The sequence below is a fragment of the Megalobrama amblycephala genome, linkage group LG10 (genome assembly GCF_018812025.1).
Source record: "Megalobrama amblycephala isolate DHTTF-2021 linkage group LG10, ASM1881202v1, whole genome shotgun sequence".
In the NCBI taxonomy this organism is placed as follows: domain Eukaryota; kingdom Metazoa; phylum Chordata; class Actinopteri; order Cypriniformes; family Xenocyprididae; genus Megalobrama; species Megalobrama amblycephala.
This window is the reverse complement of record NC_063053.1, coordinates 5,791,126-5,816,332: the sequence shown is the minus strand read 5'-3', so window position 1 is coordinate 5,816,332 and position 25,207 is coordinate 5,791,126. Positions and strand designations below refer to the sequence as shown.

General features: G+C 38.8%; 1 protein-coding gene across 1 annotated transcript in view; it reads right to left on the bottom strand.

Moving 5' to 3' along the window:
- Window positions 1-2,551: 2,551 nt before the first annotated feature.
- The window catches only part of LOC125276564 (transmembrane protein KIAA1109 homolog), a 42,655-nt gene continuing 19,999 nt past the window's right edge, over window positions 2,552-25,207 (bottom strand). Inside the window, exons 13-33 of the mRNA XM_048204141.1 lie at window positions 24,932-25,164; window positions 24,640-24,843; window positions 22,508-22,688; window positions 22,037-22,220; window positions 19,221-19,382; window positions 18,965-19,104; window positions 18,686-18,884; window positions 18,201-18,404; window positions 17,903-18,079; window positions 17,254-17,391; window positions 13,265-13,474; window positions 13,011-13,164; window positions 12,758-12,915; window positions 10,210-10,399; window positions 9,889-10,106; window positions 9,544-9,795; window positions 9,259-9,462; window positions 7,331-7,525; window positions 7,057-7,191; window positions 6,272-6,440; window positions 2,552-3,693 (exon numbers count right to left, since the gene is read on the bottom strand). Coding sequence (XP_048060098.1) covers window positions 3,474-3,693; window positions 6,272-6,440; window positions 7,057-7,191; window positions 7,331-7,525; window positions 9,259-9,462; window positions 9,544-9,795; window positions 9,889-10,106; window positions 10,210-10,399; window positions 12,758-12,915; window positions 13,011-13,164; window positions 13,265-13,474; window positions 17,254-17,391; window positions 17,903-18,079; window positions 18,201-18,404; window positions 18,686-18,884; window positions 18,965-19,104; window positions 19,221-19,382; window positions 22,037-22,220; window positions 22,508-22,688; window positions 24,640-24,843; window positions 24,932-25,164 — 3,927 coding nt within the window. The 3' untranslated portion in view covers window positions 2,552-3,473. The remainder of the gene's footprint in view (window positions 3,694-6,271; window positions 6,441-7,056; window positions 7,192-7,330; window positions 7,526-9,258; window positions 9,463-9,543; window positions 9,796-9,888; window positions 10,107-10,209; window positions 10,400-12,757; window positions 12,916-13,010; window positions 13,165-13,264; window positions 13,475-17,253; window positions 17,392-17,902; window positions 18,080-18,200; window positions 18,405-18,685; window positions 18,885-18,964; window positions 19,105-19,220; window positions 19,383-22,036; window positions 22,221-22,507; window positions 22,689-24,639; window positions 24,844-24,931; window positions 25,165-25,207) is intronic.

Below are 25,207 nucleotides of genomic sequence, written 5' to 3'. Positions count from 1 at the left end.
AATTTCTATTTCTGTTTGTGGTTTGTTAAAGCTGCAGTACTGCATTAAATTGTTGCTTTTAATAAAAACATTTTTTTTTTTTTTTTTGCTCAAGTACATAAATTGTCTTACACCAATTCACAATGACAAGATTATAATAATGATTTTATAATTTGAGCTGTCAGGTCGATTTTACTGGAAATGTTAGTAACGCCATCCGTCTTTACATTCGGCTACTTACACTATGCCCTTAAAAGTAAATTGTTTTTGTGAAGAAAAAGTACGCACTTTTGAGTGTGTAGCAGATTAGGCAAGCTTTGGGACAAACTACTTCGGCAGAGTTTTGGCGGCGCTCCGATAATGATTGAATGTTACCAAAGATACACTGGTCCTGTTAGAGCCAAGCCAAAACAATGTTTATCCGCGAGTCTCTTACAGTCTCCAGTAGTTACTGTAGCAACAATCTGGATTTGTGGAACAATATTAGTTTACAAAAGTTGATGGCGATCAGCGTGTAAATGAACCCCACATACACATAAGTCCTAAGAAATCTGTATCTGTATCGAAACTATTGAACAGGAAGTGCGCCACGCAGTGGTTATGTTTGGAATTGTAATGTGAAAGTACATTAAATAGCTTGGTTCATTTTTGTAGCTCATTTTTGAGTAAGTAACCAGGACGTTAGGATGTTAAAGGGTTAGTTCACCCAAAAATGAAAATAATGTCATTAATTACTCACCCTCATGTCGTTCCACACCCGTAAGACCTTCGTTCATCTTCGAAACACAAATTAAGATCTTTTTGATGAAATCCGATGGCTCAGCGAGGCCTGCATAGACAGCAATGGTACTTCCTCTCTCAAGATCTATAAAGATACTATAAACATTTAAATCAGTTCATGTGAGCACAGTGGTTCTATCTTAATATTATAAAGCGACGAGAATATATATATTTTTTTTTTGCACCAAAAAAAAACAAAATAAGGACTTAAAGGGTTAGTTCACCAAAAATGAAAATTCTGTCATTAATTACATTGATTACTCACCCTCATGCTGTTCCACACCCGTAAGACCTTCGTTCATCTTCGGAACACAAACTAAGATATTTTTGTTGAAATCTGATGGCTCCGTGAGGCTTTCATAGCCAGCAATGACACTTCCTCTCTCAAGATCCATAAAGCTACTAAAAACATGTTTAAATCAGTTCATGTGAGTACAGTGGTTCAATATTAATATTATAAAGTGACGAGAATATTTTTGGTGCGGCAAAAAAAAAAAAAAAATCAAATCATGATTCAGATCGCGTGTCAAACTGCCAACGGCTGAAATCACATGACTTTGGCGCTCCGAACCGCTGATTCGACACGCTGATTCATTTGTGCTCCGATGCTTCCTGAAGCAGTGTTTTGAAATCGGCCATCACTAAATAAGTCGTTATTTTTTTTTTTTTGGTGCATAAAAAATATTCTCGTTGCTTTATAATATTAATATTGAACCACTGAACTCACATGAACTGATTTAAATATGTTTTTAGTACCTTTATGGATCTTGAGAGAGGACGTGTCATTGCTCCCTATGAAAGCCTCACGGAGCCATCAGATTTTATCAAAAATATCTTAATTTGTGTTCTGAAGATGAACGAAGGTCTTACGGGTGTAGAACGGCATTAGGATGAGTAATTAATGACATTATTTTCATTTATGGTTGAACTAACCCTTTAAATCTACCTATTCAGATTTTTAAGACGGCAAAACATGATGGGCTGAATTGAAACTGTTGAACATAAAGTGTGCCACGCAGTGGTTATGTTTGGAAGTGTACATTGGATAGTACATTGTTGCTTAGGCCCAGTTCTGAGTGAAATGGTAACATGTTACTTGCTGTATCCTGGGCTGTTTTTTGTTTTTTTTTTTTACAAAAACAGTTGGCATTAGGCAATAAACATTTCAAACATTAGTATGCTACATCATCACATTGCATGTTTAATCCAGCATGTGGCATCTAGTTAAACTTTGTCTAGATCTTTGTCTAACAAACGAGTTAAAAAATGTTTAAAATTATTGTAGTACATCAATCACTGAAAATGATCAAGAAGATAGTGTTATTTAGATATTACAGCATTTATATTATCTGAAATACATTTTATTATTGTTTTCATTTTTGTGTAATTTTGTTCTTTTGCTGTTTTATTGTTTTTTTTTTAATTTTCTATTTAGCTTTGTTTTTTAGTTGTAATTTCAGTGCCTAAACTTAATTTATTTCAGTTAGTTACTCAGGCAGCATTTATAATATGGATTTACATTTTTTTCTAATATTTGTTTTATTTCAGCTTTATTTTAATTAACAAAAATATGTGCTCATCCAGGTATTTTACACATACACTGCACAATGTATACTGCAAAAACAACTGATGATAATATGCTATTCTGAACAGTCTATTTCTGTAGTATGTCTGAACATTTTCTTTATGCATGTGTTCCCTAAGGCAACCTTCCATTTCCACAGCAATGAATGAACAAGATTCATCTTAATTTTCAAATCAGTAAAAAAAAAAACATCACCTACAAGTATCATTCATTTTAGTAGTAATGATTTTATTCAGTTAAGAAATCAGCACATTGAACATATTTACTTCTGTACATACAATGGTCTATTGCACTTGTTATGAAAAAAGGAAAAACACTATCACCACAGGCCTAACATGGGTAACAGCTTATGCATTTAAGATATTTACATTTTGTTTGTCTACTTAAGTTAGAGCCTTGCTTTATAGGCCAGTTCACATTACACAGCACAATCTGAGGTTCTGATGTATTCACAGGAATATCTGAGGCATTTCCACTATATCATCCCTCAAAATGTGTTGTTAATCAGGCATCATAAAATTTGGTCACTCTCAAAGGAATAATTAGGCATAGGGATGTTCACACTTCCTCTGCTGGCTGATAGAACACTTTACCACCCGGTCAGCGGTTACCTGTATTGTTTGCTCTTAAAATGTTAAACTACTTAAAAAGTCTGATTGGCAATATTCAGCAGTATATTCACCTCAGAGAAAGAACACAGGATGCGTATCGCTCCTCTGAACTCATGTAAACCGATTTCAAGAGCACACTTGTATACTGTAGCTTAAGATCACTGATCATTTGTTAGTGTCAGTGACGTATAAGTGCATTTAATCCATGTTAAAAGTCCAACTGGCATTCAGCAGCAGCAGCAGCTATCCAATGTTTACTTTATCTGAAAATTAAAATGTACAAAACCAAAAAAGGAAAAAACACTTTCAGTCATCCGAGAGCTATAGCCATATGAACCAGGGCAAACGTTAATGTTCACACAGTATAACGATGGCTGTGATGTGTTTGTGAGTGCTGTACAGTAGTTTGCAACAAATCCAGTGGTTTCATACAAGGTTAAAAAAAAAAAAAGAAAAAGAAAAATTCACACAGATGGCTCCAGGTAGCGGAAATGTATTAATACATTGAAGTATTTGAGTTAATGCTCATCTTTGTCTCTTTGACCTTTCTTCTCTTTCTCATCCTGTAATGCCGTGCCAAGTTTCTTAATGAGAACGGACAGAACTTTATCCAGAGGGTCCATTACTCCTCTCTGTAGCCACTTGGGAATAGTAGTCCTGGCATGGTGGAATCCCAACTTCTGCAAAATGTAGTCCACCCCCACCGGATCGATCTTACGGCCCGTCCACGAGATCAACCTGAAACATGCCATGTGTCAAATGACTTCATTACAGATATTAAATGTATGTAAATGTATGAAAAGTGTGCAAAAAATGGTGAAATATGAACTTGTATGGAGTAAGCAAGTATACCACATATAACCACCTGCCGATGTCCTGACAATAACCCAGAAAACCCTAGCAACTGCCTAGCATTCATTCAGGAACACTCTTGCAACTCTCACAATGACTCAGCAACAACCTAGTAAAGTGCTAACACCACCTCCTAACAACTCCCTAAAAACACCATCGCAACCATCCAGAAAACCCTTAACCCAAAAAAACCTTAGCAACCATCTGGCAATTATTTAGAACTTGTATCAACCAGCCAGAACACACTAGCAGCTCCCTAACGTCCAGTCAGAAAACCTTAACTACCACCTAGCAACACCCGAGCAACCACCCAGATCCCCACAGCAACCAGCCAGAACACCCTAGCAATTCCCTACCATCCATTCAGAAAACCTTAACTACCACCTAGCAACACCCGAGCAACCAGCTAGAACACCCTAGCAACTCCCTACCGTCCAGTCAGAAAACCTCAACTACCATCTAGCAACACCCGAGCAACCACCCAGATCCCCACATCAACCAGCTAGAACACCCTAGCAACTCCCTACCGTCTAGTCAGAAAACCTCAACTACCATCTAGCAACACCCGAGCAACCACCCAGATCCCCACAGCAACCAGCCAGAACACTCTAGCAACTCCCTACCATCCATTCATAAAACCTTAACTACCACCTAGCAACACCCGAGCAACCACCCAGATCCCCACAGCAACCAGACAGAACACCCTAGCAACTCCCTACCGTCCAGTCAGAAAACCTCAACTACCATCTAGCAACACCCGAGCAACCACCCAGATCCCCACAGCAACCAGCCAGAACACTCTAGCAACTCCCTACCATCCATTCATAAAACCTTAACTACCACCTAGCAACACCCGAGCAACCACCCAGATCCCCACAGCAACCAGACAGAACACCCTAGCAACTCCCTACCGTCCAGTCAGAAAACCTCAACTACCATCTAGCAACACCCGAGCAACCACCCAGATCCCCACAGCAACCAGCCAGAACACCCTAGCAACTCCCTACCGTCCAGTCAGAAAACCTCAACTACCATCTAGCAACACCCGAGCAACCACCCAGATCCCCACAGCAACCAACCAGAACACCCTAGCAACTCCCTACCATCCATTCAGAAAACCTTAACTACCACCTAGCAACACCCGAGCAACCACCCAGATCCCCATAGCAACCAGCCAGAACACCCTAGCAACTCCCTACCATTCATTTGGAAAACCTTAACTACCACCTAGCAACACCCGAGCAACCACCCAGATCCCCACAGCAACCAGACAGAACACCCTAGCAACTCCCTACCGTCCAGTCAGAAAACCTCAACTACCATCTAGCAACACCCGAGCAACCACCCAGATCCCCACAGCAACCAGCCAGAACACTCTAGCAACTCCCTACCATCCATTCATAAAACCTTAACTACCACCTAGCAACACCCGAGCAACCACCCAGATCCCCACAGCAACCAGACAGAACACCCTAGCAACTCCCTACCGTCCAGTCAGAAAACCTCAACTACCATCTAGCAACACCCGAGCAACCACCCAGATCCCCACAGCAACCAGCCAGAACACTCTAGCAACTCCCTACCATCCATTCATAAAACCTTAACTACCACCTAGCAACACCCGAGCAACCACCCAGATCCCCACAGCAACCAGACAGAACACCCTAGCAACTCCCTACCGTCCAGTCAGAAAACCTCAACTACCATCTAGCAACACCCGAGCAACCACCCAGATCCCCACAGCAACCAGCCAGAACACCCTAGCAACTCCCTACCGTCCAGTCAGAAAACCTCAACTACCATCTAGCAACACCCGAGCAACCACCCAGATCCCCACAGCAACCAGCCAGAACACCCTAGCAACTCCCTACCGTCCAGTCAGAAAACCTCAACTACCATCTAGCAACACCCGAGCAACCACCCAGATCCCCACAGCAACCAGCCAGAACACTCTAGCAACTCCCTACCATCTATTCAGAAAACCTTAACTACCACCAAGCAACACCCGAGCAACCAGCCAGAACACCCTAGCAACTCCCTACCTTCCAGTCAGAAAACCTCAACTACCATCTAGTAACACCCGAGCAACCACCCAGATCCCCACAGCAACCAGCCAGAACACCCTAGCAACTCCCTATCATTCATTTAGAAAACCTTAACTACCACCTAGCAACACCCGAGCGACCACTCAGATCCCCACACCAACCAGCCAGAACACTCTAGCAACTCCCTACCATCTATTCAGAAAACCTTAACTATCACCAAGCAACACCCGAGCAACCAGCCAGAACACCCTAGCAACTCCCTACCTTCCAGTCAGAACACCTTAACAACTGCCTAGCAATGCCCTCACAACCAAACAAGAACCCCACAGCAACTGTCTATTAACACACAAGTCTATTTGATTTGAGACATCAGATAGGTCTGTGTGGAACATGAGTTGAGGTCATGTGACCAGTGTTACCGTAGTGTGGGCTCCAGATGCCATGTGTTGCAGAGGAACTCTCTCCAGTCCACTGTAGTATAGTTTATTCCCTCTTCCTTTTCCTTCTTCTCTGATGAGCCTTCATCCTGCTGCGCGGTGGGGCTCTTCTGACCAGATCGAGACGCCAAGATGCGCGGTGCGAAGAGGGCTACAACACAAGCACATGCTCAGTGACAAGGGACATTTATGAATAAAGGAAACAGAAGGGCTTTTCACACTTGAAATGGTTAACCCTGGGTAATTCTAAACCCCGGGTAAACGGAATCCTGGGTTATCTTGCCTCACATTTCACACTGCTCATAATTTACCCGGGGTTAACAATTAATCCTAAACCCTGTGCTAACATTCTTATTTGCATATTTGCAGCGTCAATGATTGGATGCATCCTCGTACTGCCGACTGTACTATCGAGTCTATGCTGAATGGACATTTCGGACTATAAAAGTAAAAATGATACGTCTCTTCTTCACTCGAATTGTCGTGTTTTCTGTCAGCATTTCATCAAACGATGAATTTACTGTTTATATAAAATCCAAAGTGTTTCCGTGACTGTCCGAAGCACGCAAATATGAGTATGCGATTGGTTGTCTGTTACTAGCTGTAACATTCTAGCACCGCATCATTTCGCACTGTACAAGTTAATGCGGGGTTAACTCTGTGAAACGTTCCTTTACCCGGGTAAAAGCAGAGTTTAGGACGACAATAACCCAAGGTTAAGCGCAGTGTGAAAATCCCTAGAGTGAATCTTGATTTCATGGTCTCACCTTTCTCCTTTTCTTTCAAGTATGCCGACACCAGGTCATGCAGGAACATGATGAGCTCTGCATCCATGGTGACACAGATGTGATCGGTGAACTCTGTGACCACACTGCACTCCACTTTGGGCTTACTGCCAGCATCTGCAACACAGCGCAGAGTCAGCGAGGTTTCATACTGTACAAGCTTCACAAGTGTCTAGCAACCTTAGGAATAAACAATAGCAATGTAGCTGCCAGAGGCTACCAGATTTTGAAAATCTGGCAGGTTATTAGACTGTACCACTGAGAGAAGGTTCCTCTGGGTCTTGTACATGAATGGATTTGAACTCGAGTTGCATTTTGGGAAGGGCGAAGATGGTCTCGGTTTCGTGGTTGTAGCTGGAGGAGCCCCTGAAGCCGCTCAGAAGGCTGGAGCTCTTTGCTGCTGCTCCACTTTCTGAGTTGTTTGCATCCACGTTACGCAACAAGTTCAGCTCTGAAACAAAAGAGAGGATTATTTTTTTTAAGGAAAATAAAAATATTCCATTTCAAGAACAGGAAATATGGTAATCATAAACAGGTGACTGCTCAGCAAACAATATGGCTTTACACTAGCTGTCTCTAAAACCTTAGTGAGCTGCCTATATAGATAACATTTTATCTCTTTCTCCAACATTAATGGAATTTCCGGCTTTCCGTGTTTTCACTGTTATACGGTAGGGGGCGCTATTACGCAACTTCTGAAAGAGTACAGAATCTCTGGATCAAAACAAAAACAAGCAATAAAAGCATTGCTTATGCATGCTTTATATATTTTCTCAGCTCTTTGTTCAAAATGTTGCTTTTTTAATGAAACTTACCCACACACAAGTGTTGATAAAAAGAATGCATGAAGCTAGAATAAAACTTTTCTGCTCTTTCTTTTGATATATTGCATGTTCAGATATTCATACAAAGAAATATTCTGGGGGCCATGAAATTTTTTTGTGAAAATTAATCAAAAATGCAGGCAAGTAAAGAGTTAAGGAATCATAGACGTGCTGCCCATGCAATGGCTTTTCTACAACTGGGAAAGGACCTTGAGCTGGGTCTTAAAATTTTGGATAAATTCTAAAGCAGTATAGTATATATCTTTTGTGGAGAAGCCAGTCCTTTAATGGAATGTGAAGAGCTAATTGGAAATTGATCTAAAATCAAAATGGAGAATGAAGTGAAAGGAATGTCAAAAACGAATACACAGTTCACTCAATTCTGAGCTGATAACTAAGAATTGTTTAAATCCAATAAAAAATTGACATCTACCCAATATTTGTGTAAGATGTGCATTTATATACTTTTAAGTGCAACGGTATTTGCTGCAGTCTATTTAAAATGTTTAATTAATCTGAATGAATTATTTAAAAAAAATAGGTTTGAATGAATGATTCAATGACTCATTCATAAACACTTCATGTCTCATTACTGGATGAATCAGCGTTTTTTGGACGAATTTCTTGAATGAATGATCCAATGACAAATACATTTTTATCTTGTCGCCACCTACTGGTGTAACAATGTAATTGATACAATTGTTATTTGAAGCACTGTTACTTTCTAAAGGTTATATATAAAGGATTTGATCTCTACTGTAGACATCAGTGTTTATATCTGAAATATAATCTTTTAACCAAGTTCTTCTGTGATCATCGTAATTATTACTAAAATAATGATATTGTGTGGTGGAAAAGACCGTTTGTGAAGCCGTTTCATACCTATACAACAGCACTCTCTGGGTCAGCAGCAGCGCCAACGCAGATCTGAATGTTCTGGTGTGATTTTGTCAAAGGTTTAATAGACAAAGGCGAACGGAAAACTTTTTTTGGATGTGGGTATAGTGTCTTTCTTTCATCTGTCACCTAGCAATATTTTTCACCTCGCAAAATATTGATGTGATTTTGTGTGGCAGTAGCAGCTACACACTGTCATCATCTTGTTTTTGTTTTTTTGCAATACCACGACCTATTATGTTGGAGTATGAACCAGATTATTTACAATATTATCTTAGGTGTAGTGTACTGTTAACATGGTATCAATGTTTTTTTTTTCACCACTAGGTGAGAAGCACTGCTTGTCACTTGGTCACTCCTAAGGTTCAATTTGATGCCTTAGAAGGCAGCTGCCTATGTAGAGAACAGACAGCAAAGCAGCTCACTAGGTTCGGAACAGTGCCATTGAGTGTGCAACATTTACCTTCGTTCCTCATGGCAGTGACATAGTTGAACCATTCTTTGACTGTAGCCACCCCATGCGGGGGGTTTTCATGACGACGGCGGGTAACCTTAGTGATGGTTGCCATCGGGCTCTCCAGAGCACCACAAGGCTTGGTTACCATGGTATTATGCCCAAGGTGAAAGTCAAGGGTTTGAACTATATATGTAGAATCATCACTGGAACCTAGACAAAAAAACACAACCGGTGAGTTACAATTTATGAGAAGGGGAATGGATGGATGGAAAACTAGCACTGTGTTTGTACCATCCTCCCAGATCTTCTGTGCTTCAGTCCAGAAGGCGATGTTGGGCTCTTCCAGGTGGAACAGCACCCAGGACTTGGAACGAAAGTTGGGCCCATGGAAACAAGCCAGAGTCATGTGGTTGCCATGGAGACTCATCGAGCCGCCCAGCTGCACAGCATCCTCTGGGAGGGGCATCTGGAAGAGGGAAATGTGACATCCAGCCACCATCTTCAACACACTGGGCCAATGTCTGTGATGAGCTGCATCCATATCTGAGAGAAAAAGACATTCGTGTTGGTCTTTAATGTAATTTCATTAACAACAAAATTGTATTTTAAAAGTAAAATGGTCACAAGCACACTAACAGAGCTCAGCTGCTCCTTTGTCCATGTTGATGACCGGGGTTTTGGGAGGATTGTAGGGCACCGGACCCCAGGTGGACAGGGCTCGCTTGCTGGTGTCAAACTGCTGTGTGAAGAACTCCTGCAGCTTCATGCCGATCTTTATCAGGTCAGGGGTGGTGGAGCGGGAGATGATCACCTGGAATATGTCCCACTGCAGGTCTCCGTGTACAAAGATCTCACTGGAGGAGATGCACATCAGAGAATGTTATGGTTCAGGTAGTCTCTTACATTTCCTTCAGTTGATATGCTAGTATGACTGGCAGTTCTTTTATGCTGCCTTACCTTTTCTCAGATAGACTGGCCTCAGTTGTGCAGAGGTTCACCTTCCACTCATCCTGGAGTTTCAGGTCAGCGTTACTGAAGATGCCCATTAATATGCTGGAGCCCATATAGTCCAGTCGAGCCTCTGTGGAGCCCATGGTGATCTGGATCTTATGACTGGGCTGCTGATTTGGGTGTTCTGAAATATGGGCTAGAAGAACAATCAGTTATCAGTTACTGAAGAGGATGACCAGACACCAGGGTTGTGTGCCATCAAAGCATGTGAGCGAAGCGGAGCATTGTGACTGCGAAGGTATTTCAAACTTCTTTTTATCCATAAGCAAAAAACAAACTTTGCTTTATTATATAATCATATATAATTTATTCTCCTTCTTTGTTCTTAAAGGGTTTGTTCACCCAAAAATGTTGAAAACTAATTTTTCAAGCCATCCTAGGTGTATATGTCTTTCTTTTTTCAGCCAAACACAATCAGAGTTATCTAAGCTTCATAATGGGAGTAAATAGTAATCGAGATTTTGAAGCCCAAAAAAGCACATCCATCAATCATAAAAGTAATTAATACTGCTCCAGGGGGTTAATAAAGGACGGATGCATGGATGAATCATTTCCAAGAAGATCAATAACTTGAATTTAGAAAATAGAGAAATTTTAATTTCTTTTTTAGTTTAACAAATACATTTAATTTTTCAGTATGAATTACCCATAAACATTGCATATTTCCAGAAATTCACCTATAGAAATTTGTTTTAATTAATAATTAATAAGTAATAAATTGATACTAATACATATGAATTAGTAAAAAAATTATACTATTATAACTAATACTATTATATTATTTAACTTTACATTAACTTTTATTTTATGGGTCATGGTAGAAGAAAACCATAACAGAAAATGCTAATTTAGTAAATATATAATCAACGGATTCATTCAATATTAGGGGTGCAACGGTACATGTATTCATCCCGCGAATACGTGTCTTATGCGGTACGTGTCTTATGGTTCGGTACGCATGTGTACACAACAAATACAGCGTTGTAGCCTAATCACCATTAACCACCAATAATTGCAATAAGCTCTGAGTTACTTTGTTTCTTACTGAAAAAGTAAGAGTAAAGTGTCATCTTTTAAATTCTGTCCATTTTATCACGAAATTCAAACAAAAAAATGGCATTTTGACGATCTTTAATGTGGCACGACTATATCACTGTATAGGCATCTTAGCTCAAGCGGCAGCGCGGAGCTCAAGTGAATGTGATCATCTCCTCTTCTTTAATACTAGTTACAGAATAAACATGAATGAACATCTGAAGGAATGTTGAAAAATACAGTACAGCTTACTGAAATGTATCATATCTCCTGTAATCACTCAATCAGTGTTTCAACAGAGAAAAGACATCAATAAAACAGCTTGTAAACAATATCAATTAGCATTACATTTACCTCAGGCAAGTCATTCAGTGTCCACAGCTTGTTAGTTCACTAGAGAAACTCTTTCGCTAAATATATGGACTATATTAGTCTATATATTAATTATATTGTTCATTATATTACATGTTTGCATACAATTTGTTATTTGAGTGTTGATTAGGGCTGTTAGCCGATTAATCACGATTAATCGCATACAAAATAAAAAGTTTGAGTTTGCCTAATATATGTGGGTGTACTGTATGTAATTATTATGCATATATAAATACAAACACATCCATGTATATATTTGAGAAATATTTACAAGTATATGTATTTATTTATTTATATTTTTATATAATTTATATTATATATAAATACATTTTTTGTACATAACATATTTCTCTTAAATATATACATTATTTTGTGTGTATTTATATATACATATTAATTACACACATTTCTTACACATATATTATACAAACTCAAATTTTTATTTTGTATGCGATTAATCGCGATTAATCATTTGACAGCCATAGTGTTGATTATTATATCTAAAAATAAATAGCAACTGAATTTAGGCTAATAGTTTGGGCTGTGTTCTTAACCTTTAATATTATAGTAATGTGCAACTTAGGGCTCCCTATATGGTTTATTTACAGAATTAGCAGAGATAATTTTTTTTATCTTTAAGAAACTTAATTATAATTGAATGAATACATTTATTTAATTAATTAAATTATTTAATTATAAATAAATATTTAATTTATAAATAATTAATTTATTTATAAATTAAATCAAAAATGAATTAATTTATTAATTAATTAATTAATTAATTTTTAATTATAGTTGACAATTTTTTCAGTAAACCGAGGTATGTACTGAACAGTTTTGTGTACCATTACACTCCTAGTCAATATCAATACTTACTTTTATAAAGCTATCTGAAAACAATGTGATAGACATTTTGTGGTGATGAATGGAAAATTAAAATCTGTTTTGATAGCTGTTGTAATTGGTTATTATAACACTAAAAATATATTTCTAATAATTAAAGAAAATATGTATTCAGGAAAAACTGACATAACCAGTTTTTATAGCAAGTACATCCTCTCTAAAAAATAAAAGAAAGTATACTTACAGACCATCTCCAGTGTGTTGACGTCAATGTTGCCACCCACCACTCCTCCTTTGGAATCCAGTTTGGAGCGACCCAGTCCGATAGACATGCTGATCTCACGATCTCTGTTACTGCCCACTGACAGACGGCCCTGACTCTTCAGCCCACTTGTTGTCCAACTGTTTAAACACACATACATAAAAACAAATCAAACAGAGATATCAAGCATGTTAACAGCTGCACTAATCAAATAGTTTCTGTAGGTCTCTCGTACGTATTGTTGCCCATGACATTGCTCATGTTCATCTGGACATTAAGCTGTTTAAGGTTGATGGCGAACACCACCAGCGTCTCCCATGGCGAACCCTGCTGCGCTGCTGCTGTTTTTCCATTCCGAAATGACGGGGTGGAGGTCTTGGTGACAGAGTCTGTAGAGACACACACACACACAGTTGGTTTAATATGTGAGGATGGTAGAGCCACAGAGCTGCACATCATTATCAGACCTCTAGCAGCATGGATGTGTACCTCTGCGTGGTGCTGATGAGTCGGACACACTGCGGGAACGTCCTGTGGCAGGTGATTTTAGGTGTGCGTGGCTTGGTGTGGCATCAGTGAAGACAGAGGGGTGTTGAGTGGATTGGCCGTCCCACGTCCTCCAGTACGCTTTTCGGCTGGACTCAGGAGACAGGTGCTGGGCGATGCTCTCCACTGAATCCGGCGTGGCAGGACCTGAAGCTACAACACATTTTACAGCAGTTATCATCAATACTTCCTAGGATTCATCTGAAGATGCAAGATGACTGGAAACAGAAATACATTACTGTTCAAAAGTTTGGACTAGGCTTCATTAAAGGTGCAATATGTAATATTTTCTATCCGCTAGAGGTCGCTAGAGGCCTATTCAAAACAAAGGCGTAGCCTGATGGCAAGTTTGAGCATGGAATCTTGGGACATGTGGTCTTCACATCACAGCCGGTGGAAAAGAATTGGGATAGGACTATGCGATAATTAACATTACTGTAGTATGAAGCAGAGTAGGACTGAGTGTTGTGGGAGCTGAACGAGGCCGCTGGAGCGATTGTGCAACACACGCCTCAAGAGCAGCGGGACTTTTATTATGCCACAGTCGCTGGCACCACTTCCGCTTTTCCGGTCATGAGTATGAGGTAACGCAGCTCTGTTTATCATATTAGATACATTTGAGAGTGTTGAAAATGATGTTATAACGTTACTCTGTGCGTTCGCTCGGCGGCTGCTGTGAGACACCGTTACACACTGCAGTAAGATAGATCCATTTTAGAATATCATATTAAATGCTGGATGGCTTGTGTTACTAAATGGCATGCAATTCGTATGATGGAGAAAATGCTGTATTACTGTTACTAAAAATAAAGCTGCACCTGATTATGCTATGTTAGCTACTTCACAAAATAGTGTTTTTCTCTGAGGCATGGTAAAGCATGGTACTCGCAAAAAATCAAGACAATTAGATTTAAACAATAAGACTAAACATGTTGAGCTATATAACAATACTTACTTTTCTGTCTATAAATATGTCAAAACAGTTGTTCCCTTGCCTATTAAAATGTAAATATTAAAGCGTCTTTGGTATCTCCATGGTTTAATAAAACCGGAAACCGAGGGTAACGCGGGTATGACGCAATTGACAGGCGACTCCTCACACGTCCCGGAGCCTTGATTTATAAATAGTTGCAAACATTTGGGATGTTGTAAGTACTCAAGTGAACCAAATATATAACACTGGCCTAGTGGTTTTTGGATATTTTACTGCAAAATTCTTACATATTACACCTTTAAGATATTCAGGTGTAGCTTAAATCACATGCTTTCTGAAGCAATTCTTAAAGAGATAGTTCCAAAAATGAAAATTCTGTCATCATTTACTTACCCTGATGTCATTCCAAACCCATAAGATGGTAACACTTTATTTTAAGGCGATGTAGTTACATATTACTACATGTACTTACTACAGTAAGTTATGCAGAATTACAAGTAACTAACCCTAACCCTAAACCAAACCCTAACCCTAACCGCAACTCTGTAGTAAGTATATGTAGTTAATTAATATTACTCAGTGCTTATTTGAGTACAATGTAACTAAAGGGTTACACTTTATTTTAAGGTGTCATTGTAACAGTGTAATTATACATTTACGTATCGAGTAATAATAATTAACTACATGTACTTACTATAGGGATGGGTTTAGGATTAGGGTTTGGTTTAGGTTTAGTTGCATGTAATTATGCATAATTTATAGTTATTACTACAGTAACTACACGTAACATATGTAACAAGGACAGTGTAAAATAAAGTGTTGCCAAATAAAGTGTAACCCATAAGACTTTAAAAACATCCTTACTTGTTCTTTGAAGATTAACCAAAGGTTTTTGAGTGGTTTCTGTCCCTCCATTGAAAGTCCAGGTAACCAAAACTTGGAACATCCAAAAATGATAACACTTTACAATAAGGTTCATTAGTTAACATTAGTTAACTGAATTAGTTAAACTATTAATGCACTTATACAGCATTTATTCATCTTTGTTAATGTTAATTTCAACATTTACTAATACAGTACTGAAATGTTTAACTAATGAACCTTATTGTAAAGTGTTACCAATGAAATTCATTTGAATCAAGCGGTTTAAGCAAAGTCCTGTGAAGAGATATGATCACTTTATATGCTGAACAGATATAATTTAGGCTTTTATTCACATATAAACACACATACACAAAACGCACCACATATAGTACACAGGGAAGCTCGTGTGTGCGAGAACAATCCTCATTCTGCCGCATCACGCAGGCATGTTTGAGGTTCTGTGTTTATCATAGGTGATGTGTTCTGTGTATGTGTGCCAATCATTGTTTAGATGTAAATAAAAGGATAAATTAAATATCTTCACACTGCTTGGATTGAAACACTTGATTCATATGAATTTAGTTTTATAAAGCCTTTTTGGATCTCCAAGTTTTGGTCACATGGACTTTTCAATGAAGGGACGATCTTATGGGTTTGGAATGATATAAGGGTGAGTAAATGATGACAGAACTTTCATCTCTGGGTGAACTATCCCTTTAAACAGCTCAAATTAAAACAGATCATCTCAAACTTAGGTTTGTTCTTTTTTCCTTTTGCCTCTTCTACTGTTTTTGTCTTATTTTCTCGTTTGAGATGTAGCTTTGGCTATTAAACTCTGCCTAAAAGGCATCTCTTCACTGTTGCAGATGGAACTGCTGTTTGGCATGTACGGATCAATGAAGCTGCCAGCTGAGCACCAGTGAGGGGTCGCTTTCTCAAACTGCTTGCTGTTGTCCAGCAGGCATCTGTCATGGTTACATCCAGTTTGCTTTCTTCTTTCTAGACAGCAGTGCATGAAACAGCCTCCATCTCGCAAAAGAACAACAGACTGATGAAATGTGAAATGTGGCTTGTTTTTTGTTTGTTTTTCCAAAAAAATTGATTTGAGAAATGGAAGTGTACTTAATACTCCAGCAACTGAAAAAAACATTACATTTCGATTGCCACACATCAGTAGCACAACTTTTCAATTCTGATTAGAATATATAAAAAAACATCTTAAAACGTATTTAACAAGCTGTTTAATATCTCAGTAGTTACTTACAATGTTACTGTTTTTCTTACTGAACTGCTACTTTTGTGAACAGAAGCATCAATTTCTTCCAAAAACTTAAAGGTGCTAAAGAGGTTCTTTTTGTCGACTGAGTTTTTGAAATGAGCGCAACCCCCCTCCTTCACAGCTCATTTAGAGGGAACGCCTCCCAAAACTCGTGCACGAGTATCGGAAACACGAGTGTTTACCACCGGCATTCGCTGTGTTATTAAGCCGGGCACACATTTAACGACTAGCTAAAACATTCTGACTGTGCTCAACATACAGCGATTGTTTCCTGCGACTGAAGCAGATTTATATACTTTCACATGGAATTTGAACACCGACTGTAATCGCAGACTGAAAGCAACTGGCTCTGACTGGACGCGTTTGAGCGCGATCAGTCATAAGTATCAATTTACATTCATAATCGGCCTTACAATCGTTAAGTGTGTGCGCAACTTATAGCCGTGGATTCATTATGTCGGACTCACCGCAGGTAACTCATAATCTGCAGTTGTTACTCCTGTCTCCTGACAAAACATTGCATGCAGCGCCTGTGGAGTGTGGAAAGTTACTGGAGCGTGCAGCCGTCTCTCACAAGGGACGTCATGGCAGTGATTGACAAGCCAGAGGGCCAATCGTTTACGCGATGATCGCGTAAACGATTGGCTGATGTTTTTAAGGCCCTACCTCGTGCACAGATGATGTATATTAATATTATTCCTTTCAGTGCACCTAATAAATAGTCTTTTATCAGATAGTAAAGACAGTTTCAAGTAATATTGCAAAAATGTATAAAAAAAAACATCCTCTTTAGCACCTTTAATGGTGCTTCCAAACTTTTGAACAGTAGTGTAACATTGAGTATATATGTATAACCTGGTAAGTTAATGGTCTGGTCTCCTAGAAACAATCTCCTGGCAATGCTTCTGCGGTACCAAGCTCGTGGGAATGCAAGAATCTCACTCAGACGTCTCATGTCGTACTTGAAGGATGCAGAACCGATATCACACACCGCTAGGAAAAAAAGAAAGATAGAAAGAAAAAACACATTGTGTCATAAATTAGTTAATGAGAAAACTGAAGGATTTCCTTTTATTGTATTTTAGTGGTTGAATTTATTTGATAAAAAAATACAGTAAAAACAGCAATATTGTTACATTTTATAATAATTTATAATAACTATTTTCTATTTGAATACATTTTAAAATGTAATTTATTCTTGTTATGATGAAGCTGAATTTTTCAGCATCAATACTCCAATCTTCAGTGTCACATGATTCTTCAGAAATCATTCTAATATGCTGATTTGATGCTCAGGAAACATTTCTTATGATTATCAATGTTGAAAACAGTTGTAAGGCTTAATATTTTGGTTTTTAGGATTCTTTGATGAATTGAAAGTTCAAAAGAACAGCATTTATTTGAAACAGAAATCTTTTGTAACATTATAGATGTCTTTACTGTCACTTCTGATCAATTTAATGTGTTCTTGCTGAATAAAAATACTTCATTTTGAATTACTCACCTGAGATGTTGATAAGAGTGGTGTCCATCTTTCCACCTTTGCTGGCAATGGAAGTATCAATAAATGCTGGACATCCTGTACGTCTCATCCTGGAAAGACTGACTTTCACAAACTCCAAGTTTATGGATAGAGAATCTTTCCTGCCTGTCACTGAAGAAGCCTCTTCATCCGCTGCTCCTGAAACAAACAAAGTCATCTCCAGAATTCCATCTCCCATAATTCTTTTTACAGTATAAGTTTATATTACTTATAAACCATCACAATATTTCTGAGTGATGTCTTTGCATGGGGCTCTCACCCAGTGGTCCTGGTCCAGGCGGAAGGCCAGTTACTGCAGACTTCTGTTTGCCGGCTCCATAAGGATGAAACACATACAGGGAGAAATCTGACATACAGGCAGTGAAACTCAGACCTGATGAGTTAATCGGTGGGCCTGTTAGATCTGATTGGCTGCTGTGGTGGCGACTCCGCCCCAGAGGACTGCCTAACCCTGTGGATGGACCTGAGGGGTGGAAGAGGTTACGATGATTACCATTAGTCAATACACCCTTAAAGGGGCTATATGTAAAAATTTATCACGTATCAATCGCTTTTTTATTGCAGATGTGTGAACAGCTTGTAATGAAAATTAAAAAACGAGACCCAACTTCCCCAACTTCCTAGGTTGTCTGTGAAAGCCTATAGACTGATTTTTATGTAAGGGACCTGGGGCGTTTTTTGCCGGGAAAATCAAAAGAATGTTGACCCAGGAACATGTCTTACTTGACAAATCACAATTCATACCTTTGCTTCCAGGCACTCTGTTGGCATTGTGTACCGATGGAGGTGTGGAGGAAGGTGTCTGTTGACCCTCAGGTGGATGGGTGGCACTGGTGGGCTCAAGTTCACCCCTATTGGATGAGAAGACCAGGTCCAGAGAGGGAAGTTTCAGCATGCACTCCACTCGAGACATGGGCAGACAACTGAACCGGATCTGAGATGGCTGAGAAACAAACACGACGACATTAACCAGCCGCTCTGAGATGGTCACTAGTGAGTACAAATGGAGAAACGCTGGTATACCTGCACCCTGACATAAACTACCACATCCACAGGGAAGGAGGAGTACGGATATGAAGCAGAAGACACGAGAGACACCTGAGACTCCTCCAAAGGCTCCACCGAATCAAAGTGACCCACATCCTCCTCAGGAACATTGAGGGCTACACAAACACACATTTATATCAGCATAAAATATACACACAAAAACACCTCATAGAATTGTGATTTTATCATATGTTATTCAAGTGACAAATGATAAATCTGAAACCACACTGACTTGTGTAGTTCCTATCAACTGGTGTGATGGGAATTGTCTCCAGTGCTTTCTCCAGGAAGTCCAGCAGGCATGGGCTGATGACCATTTCCTCTGGTAGTGTCTGCAGGGCTACCCATGCATATAGCTTAGCCGTCTTCACCCCTACACCTGCCTTACCTTTAGCTGCTCACACACACACACACACACACACATAAAGTTGAGAACAATCCTTCTATGCTGTCAAGTTATCATTCACTGAAAGCAAAAAGATTCAGAGCAGGATGCAACCATAAGGCACCTAACGCACCTCCAGCATGCATGATGCACAACAGAGCAGCCAAAACACCCAGAAATTGTTTAACACAAGCATAAAATGCAACGAAGGTAATAGAAAATGGTTAAAAATCAATGGATAGCAATCAATGGATAGTAGTGTCCACTAGAACTGTTTGTAGTTTGCAGTATAAATATCACCATCCACTTTCATTACATGGAAAAGAGAACATAGAACATTCAACCTAAAATACATTTTGTGTTGGGCTCGGAACAACATGAGGCTGAGTAAATGACAAGATATTTTAAATTTGTCAGTGAATGTGTGATAGTGAGTGATGCTTGTTTACTTGCTATTTATTTACATTTATTCATTTAGAAGATGATCTTATCTATGCCCTCAAGTAACTACTGAGGTTTTACTATTATTTACTAATATATATTATATATACAGTGGCATGAAAAAGTATGTGAACCCCTTGCAGAATCTGTGAAAATGAGAATTATTTTAATAAAATAAGAGGGATAATAAAAAATGCATGTTATGTTTTGTTTAGTACTGTCCTGAGTAAGATATTTTACATAAAAGATATTTGCATTTAGTTCACAAGACAAAACAATAGCTGAATTTATTAAAATAACCCCATTCTTAAGTATGTGAACCATTGATTCTCAATACTGTGTGTGGTTACCTGATGATCCACGACTGTTTTTATGTTTTGTGATGGTTGTTCATGAGTCACTTGTTTGTCCTGAGCAGTTAAACTGAGCTCTGTTCTTCGGAAAAATCCTCCAGGTCCTGCAGATTCATCAGTTTAAGCATTTTTTGCATATTTGAATCCTTTCCAGCAGTGACTGTATGATTTTGAGATTCATCTTTTCACACTGAGGGTAACTGAGGGACTCAAACTCAACTATTAAAAAAGGTTCAAACATTCACTGATGCTCCAGAAGGAAACACGATGCATTAAGAGTCGGGGGGTGAAAACTTTTGAATTCAAATATCAAGGTAAATTGTACTTATTTTTTCTGCCGGGAAACATGCAAGTATCTTCTGTTGGTTTCCAAAGGGCAGTACTAAATGAAAAACAATGATATTTAAACAAAATAAGAAAAATTGTGACATCTTCATCCCGTTCAAAACTTTTCACACCCCGACTCTTAATGCATCGTGTTTCCTTCTGGAGCATCAGTGAATGTTTGAACCTTTTTTAATAGTTGTGTTTGAGCCCCACAGTTGTCCTCAGTGTGAAAAGATTGATCTCAAAAATCATACAGTCACTGCTGGAAAGGGTTCAAATATGCAAAAAATGCTTGAAAACTGAAGAATCTGCAGGACCTGGAGGATTTTTCTGAAGAACAGAGCTCAGTTTAACTGCTCAGGACAAACAAGAGACTCATGAACAACCACCACAAAACAAAACAAAACAAAAAAAAAACAGTCGTAGATCATCAGGTAACCACACACTGTATTAAGAATCAGTGGTTCACAAACTTTTGAACGGGGCGATTTTAATAAATTCAGCTATTTCTTTGTCTTGTGGACTAAATGTAAACATCTTTTATGTAAAATATCTTACCCAAGACAGTACTAAACAAAAAGTAACATGAATTTTGTATGATCTCTCTTATTTTGTTAAAATTATTCACATTTTCACAGATTCTACAAGTGGTTCACATACTTTTTCTTGCAACTACTATTATACACTACTGTTTGAAAGTTTGGGGTCAGTAAGATTTTTTTTTTCTAAAGAAATTAATACTTTTGTTCAGGTCAAGGACACATTAAACTGAACAATATTGACAGCAAAGACATTTATATGGTTATAAAATATTTGTATTTCAAATAAATGCTGTTCTTTTGATCTTTCTATTTATCAAAGAATCCTAAAAAAAAAAAGGATTTTTTTTGTTTTAATATTTTTGTGTTTACACAAAAATATTAAAGCAGCACAACTGTTTTCAGCATATGATAATATTAAGAAATGTTTCTTGAGCAGCAAATCAGCATATTAGAATGATTTCTAAAGGATCATGTGATACTGAAGACTGGAGTAATGATGCTGAAAATTCAGCTTTGCATCAAAGGAAAAAATTATATTTTAAAATATGAGTTTTTTTTTTTTTTAATTGTAATAACTTTTTTCTGCATAAATGCAGCCTTGGTAAGAAGTGAAAAAAATAAAAAAGAAATAATCTGACCCGACTTCAAACATTTGAACGGTAGTGTATATACTGATTTCTTTTCTAGTTTGATGTCAGCAAGATAAACCAGAGAAAGAGAGCAAACAGAAGAAAAAAATTAGTAAAATAAAATTGTTGCCAATAATATCATAACAACAACTAATAATGGAAGCTTGACTCAAACCAAGCAATGGCACATCAGCAGTAAAAACAACCGAACCACAGCGGAAAAAAGATCCTGCAGAGTGGCAAACTGTGAGCGCTGATCAAAGACAGTCATGCGCTACAGCCGAGCTCAGAGCTGTAGGCTCCAGTGACAGAGCACATAAGCGCATGCAGGAAGCCAGCGGCAAAAGACGACACATGAAGAGAGTGTGTACCTGAAGGGGGAGGAGGGGGAGGGGGAGGGAGGAGTGTGTTAGTCTTGCCGGGGCCTGAGACTGGTGGTGCGGGTGCGTCTCTCATACCATACAGTTTGGACTCTTTGGAAAGGGTTCTGGGAAGGGAGGATCCACGCGAGGCATTGGGCGAATCCATCTTCAGCATTTTAGAGTTGTAATGTAGCTGTAAACAGACAGAGAGGGGGAGGATGAGTGCTACAGTTAAAACCAGTCATGAAAAGTGTACATTATTGCATCCATTTAGTTTTACTGCTGTTTTACATTTGTAACATGTTGTATTATTATTATTATGTTTTATATTAAATAGATCTATAGGTCTATGAGTGTATTTGAGAGGGTTTTATGTGGTGGAACACCCAAAACGTATGTCTCAGATGAAAAATTTGTAGCTAAAATCCTTCTGTGTGCATTCGGCTTTACTTAAACCATATCAAAAGATCCACTGCAGACCTTAACATCCACTCCAGGGATGTAGAAGACCGTGGTCTCAATGTCACTGGCCTTGCTCTGCAAAGAAGTGGGTACTCGCTTAGCATTCAGCAGATGAGAGCTGGAGCCTAAACTGTGCTGCAGCTTTCGCTTCTTAGGAGGAGAGTCCTGATCCAGACTCCTCGAGCTCCGCTCACAACTCCTGAACAACAGAGAGACATTTTAGACGCATAGAAACACTTTACAGCACTGATCAAGATTAAATCCAGAAGAACAGAGCGCTGCATGGATGCCGCATTTTTGTAGGCCAAAACCTGGAAACGAGTTAGCATTTTAGCACTTCCGGTTCCATCGTCCCGAAGTCAATGGATTTTTTGAATGGGTTTTTGGTTAAATGCCTGAGATAAGGTCTGTGGTTAACACAAGCTCAAGTTTTATTCTACGGTATAAAATTCAAATACCCCGTTGTGATTTTTAAAGCTTTTACTTGTTTTACTTTTTACTTTTAAAGGCGATTGCTGACAAGTGGCTAAATTAGGTTGTTGGGAACATTAAAAGTCATCACGCTGTACACAAACTCATCTACTCACTAGTCCGCTTTCACAGCCTCATTGCATTTATAACCGCGCTTTTGCAATCTATTCTAACTCAAACTAAAAATGCATTTCAAATAAACACTGAAAGAGTTGTCGGAGGCATAGTGATGGTAACATTGCTTATAGCCTATGTTTAGCTTTTTACTTCTAGCGATTGAATTTAAGCTTCAAAATTCATAAAAGTTGTGTTAATTTTGACAGTAAATTTAGATTTTAGTCAGTCTTTTGACTAAAATGCCATTTAGTTTTAGTCATATTTTAGTAATCTGAACCGTTTTAGTTTTAGTCTATATTTAGTCGTCTAAAATCTAATGGGTTTAGTTAAATTGTAATGCATTAATTAAGAATTTCTCTCAAATTTCCAAACCCATTATATAGGCTACTCCTGGAGAAAACATCCATGTTAATATGAATGATATTAAAATTTGAACATGCAATGTTCAAAAGACTCAGATTGAAATGCTGTGGTATTTAACATTATCTTAAAATTTAATAAAACCACTTCTCCTAAAGAAGAACATATGGTCTTCTTTTCATTTAATGATATATGCATTCTTTATAACCACTTGCAACATTATTCTTAAGCAGACATATTCATTGTTATGAATTAAATATAATTAATCCTTATTAAAGCTATTAAAGAAGCTATTATGTTGATTAATATTAAGAGCACAGAGGGCAGCAGATTTATTAGGCTGCTGTCACTTTAAGACAGAAAGCTGGGAGCCAATACACTGATGCACATCTGTTATTCTCACAACTGTTTAGGTTTTCTTAAGACATAACTGACTGTGTTTACAAGAATACTTTCCAAAACAGACATTTTGACAATTTTGTGTATATTTGTCTGTTCGAATGAGAGTTCAATTCAGTACTCGGTCGCTGTCTGAGAGGCGGCTTTCTGTGTGCACGGCTGAGCAGTTCAGTTGTGTGCGTACAGAAAACCGTACCAAATACAGCTCTCTTTTGTGTCGTCACGCTTTTTCAGATCTGTCCATATGTGTGCTCTTTTCTTTGTCCCAGATGTTTACATTTTTGAACGTTTTATGAGACATGCAACAAGTGTATGCCACCTTATGTCCCGCCGGGGAGATCAACACGTTACAATTCAAATGTGCACATCTCACGCAGGACATCGGTTCTGACTGGATCTCTTCCAAAATTGTCCTTCCCTAACATTTGAATCTAGTTTTTATTTGTTGACGAAATGTCAACAGATTTTCGTCATAGTTTTTGTCGTTCAAAACTGGTCTCGTTTTCATCTGCGAAAAAATGTAATTGAGAAAAATGACGATGAAAATTATTCATCAACGAAATTAACACTGCTTGTGAAGATTATCATGATGAACAAAACATGCCAATCTTTTGTTGGACAAAGAGTTTATTACATGCAATAATACTAAAGTCAATGGAAAAAATCCTATTGGGTTCTTGTTGAGGGAACCAGGGTGATGCTAACGTTTATGTTGGCCTACAAAAATATGTCATTGCTGCAGTGGCGCAGTCCATTTTAATTTTAAAATTGTGATGTGTGGGCATTTTTGCGTGTCTCTTCACCTCCTCAGCGCGAGATCTTCATGCTCAGGTGGCTGGGTGCTGGGGTGCAGCACACACTTCCCGCTATCAATCTCGACACGCACGTCCAGCTCAAAGTCAATGTTCCGTTCAGTGGGCGGAGCTAATCCTCCACGCTGAGGGGGTGTGTTGGGCCAGCGCTCGCTGAATAATGCAGAAAGTGCAGATGACTTCCTCTGAGAGCCCCTGAGAAGCACAAATATATAGACCATCAGCTTAGGAAGCATGCCATTGTGTTTGTCGAGTGTTGCATGCGCTGTGTGTTTTCACGCACCCTGGTCTGCGATAATAGCTGTGCGGCCTGTCCCTGTCAAACTCGTCATCTTTATCCGAGTCCTCTGACGATGTCGAGGAGAGGTCGTCGCGGCGACTGTCATCAGGCTGGAAGGGAATGGTTGGTGAAAAGACTGCGGGTGTGCCAGGGGCACTGAACACTGAGCATGATGGGTAATGGGCAGGATCATCAATGGTGACAGACAACAGGTCCACCTCTGTCTCCTCCGGGAACTTTAACAATCAGTGAAAGCCAACAGTCAGAAGATCTGTCTAT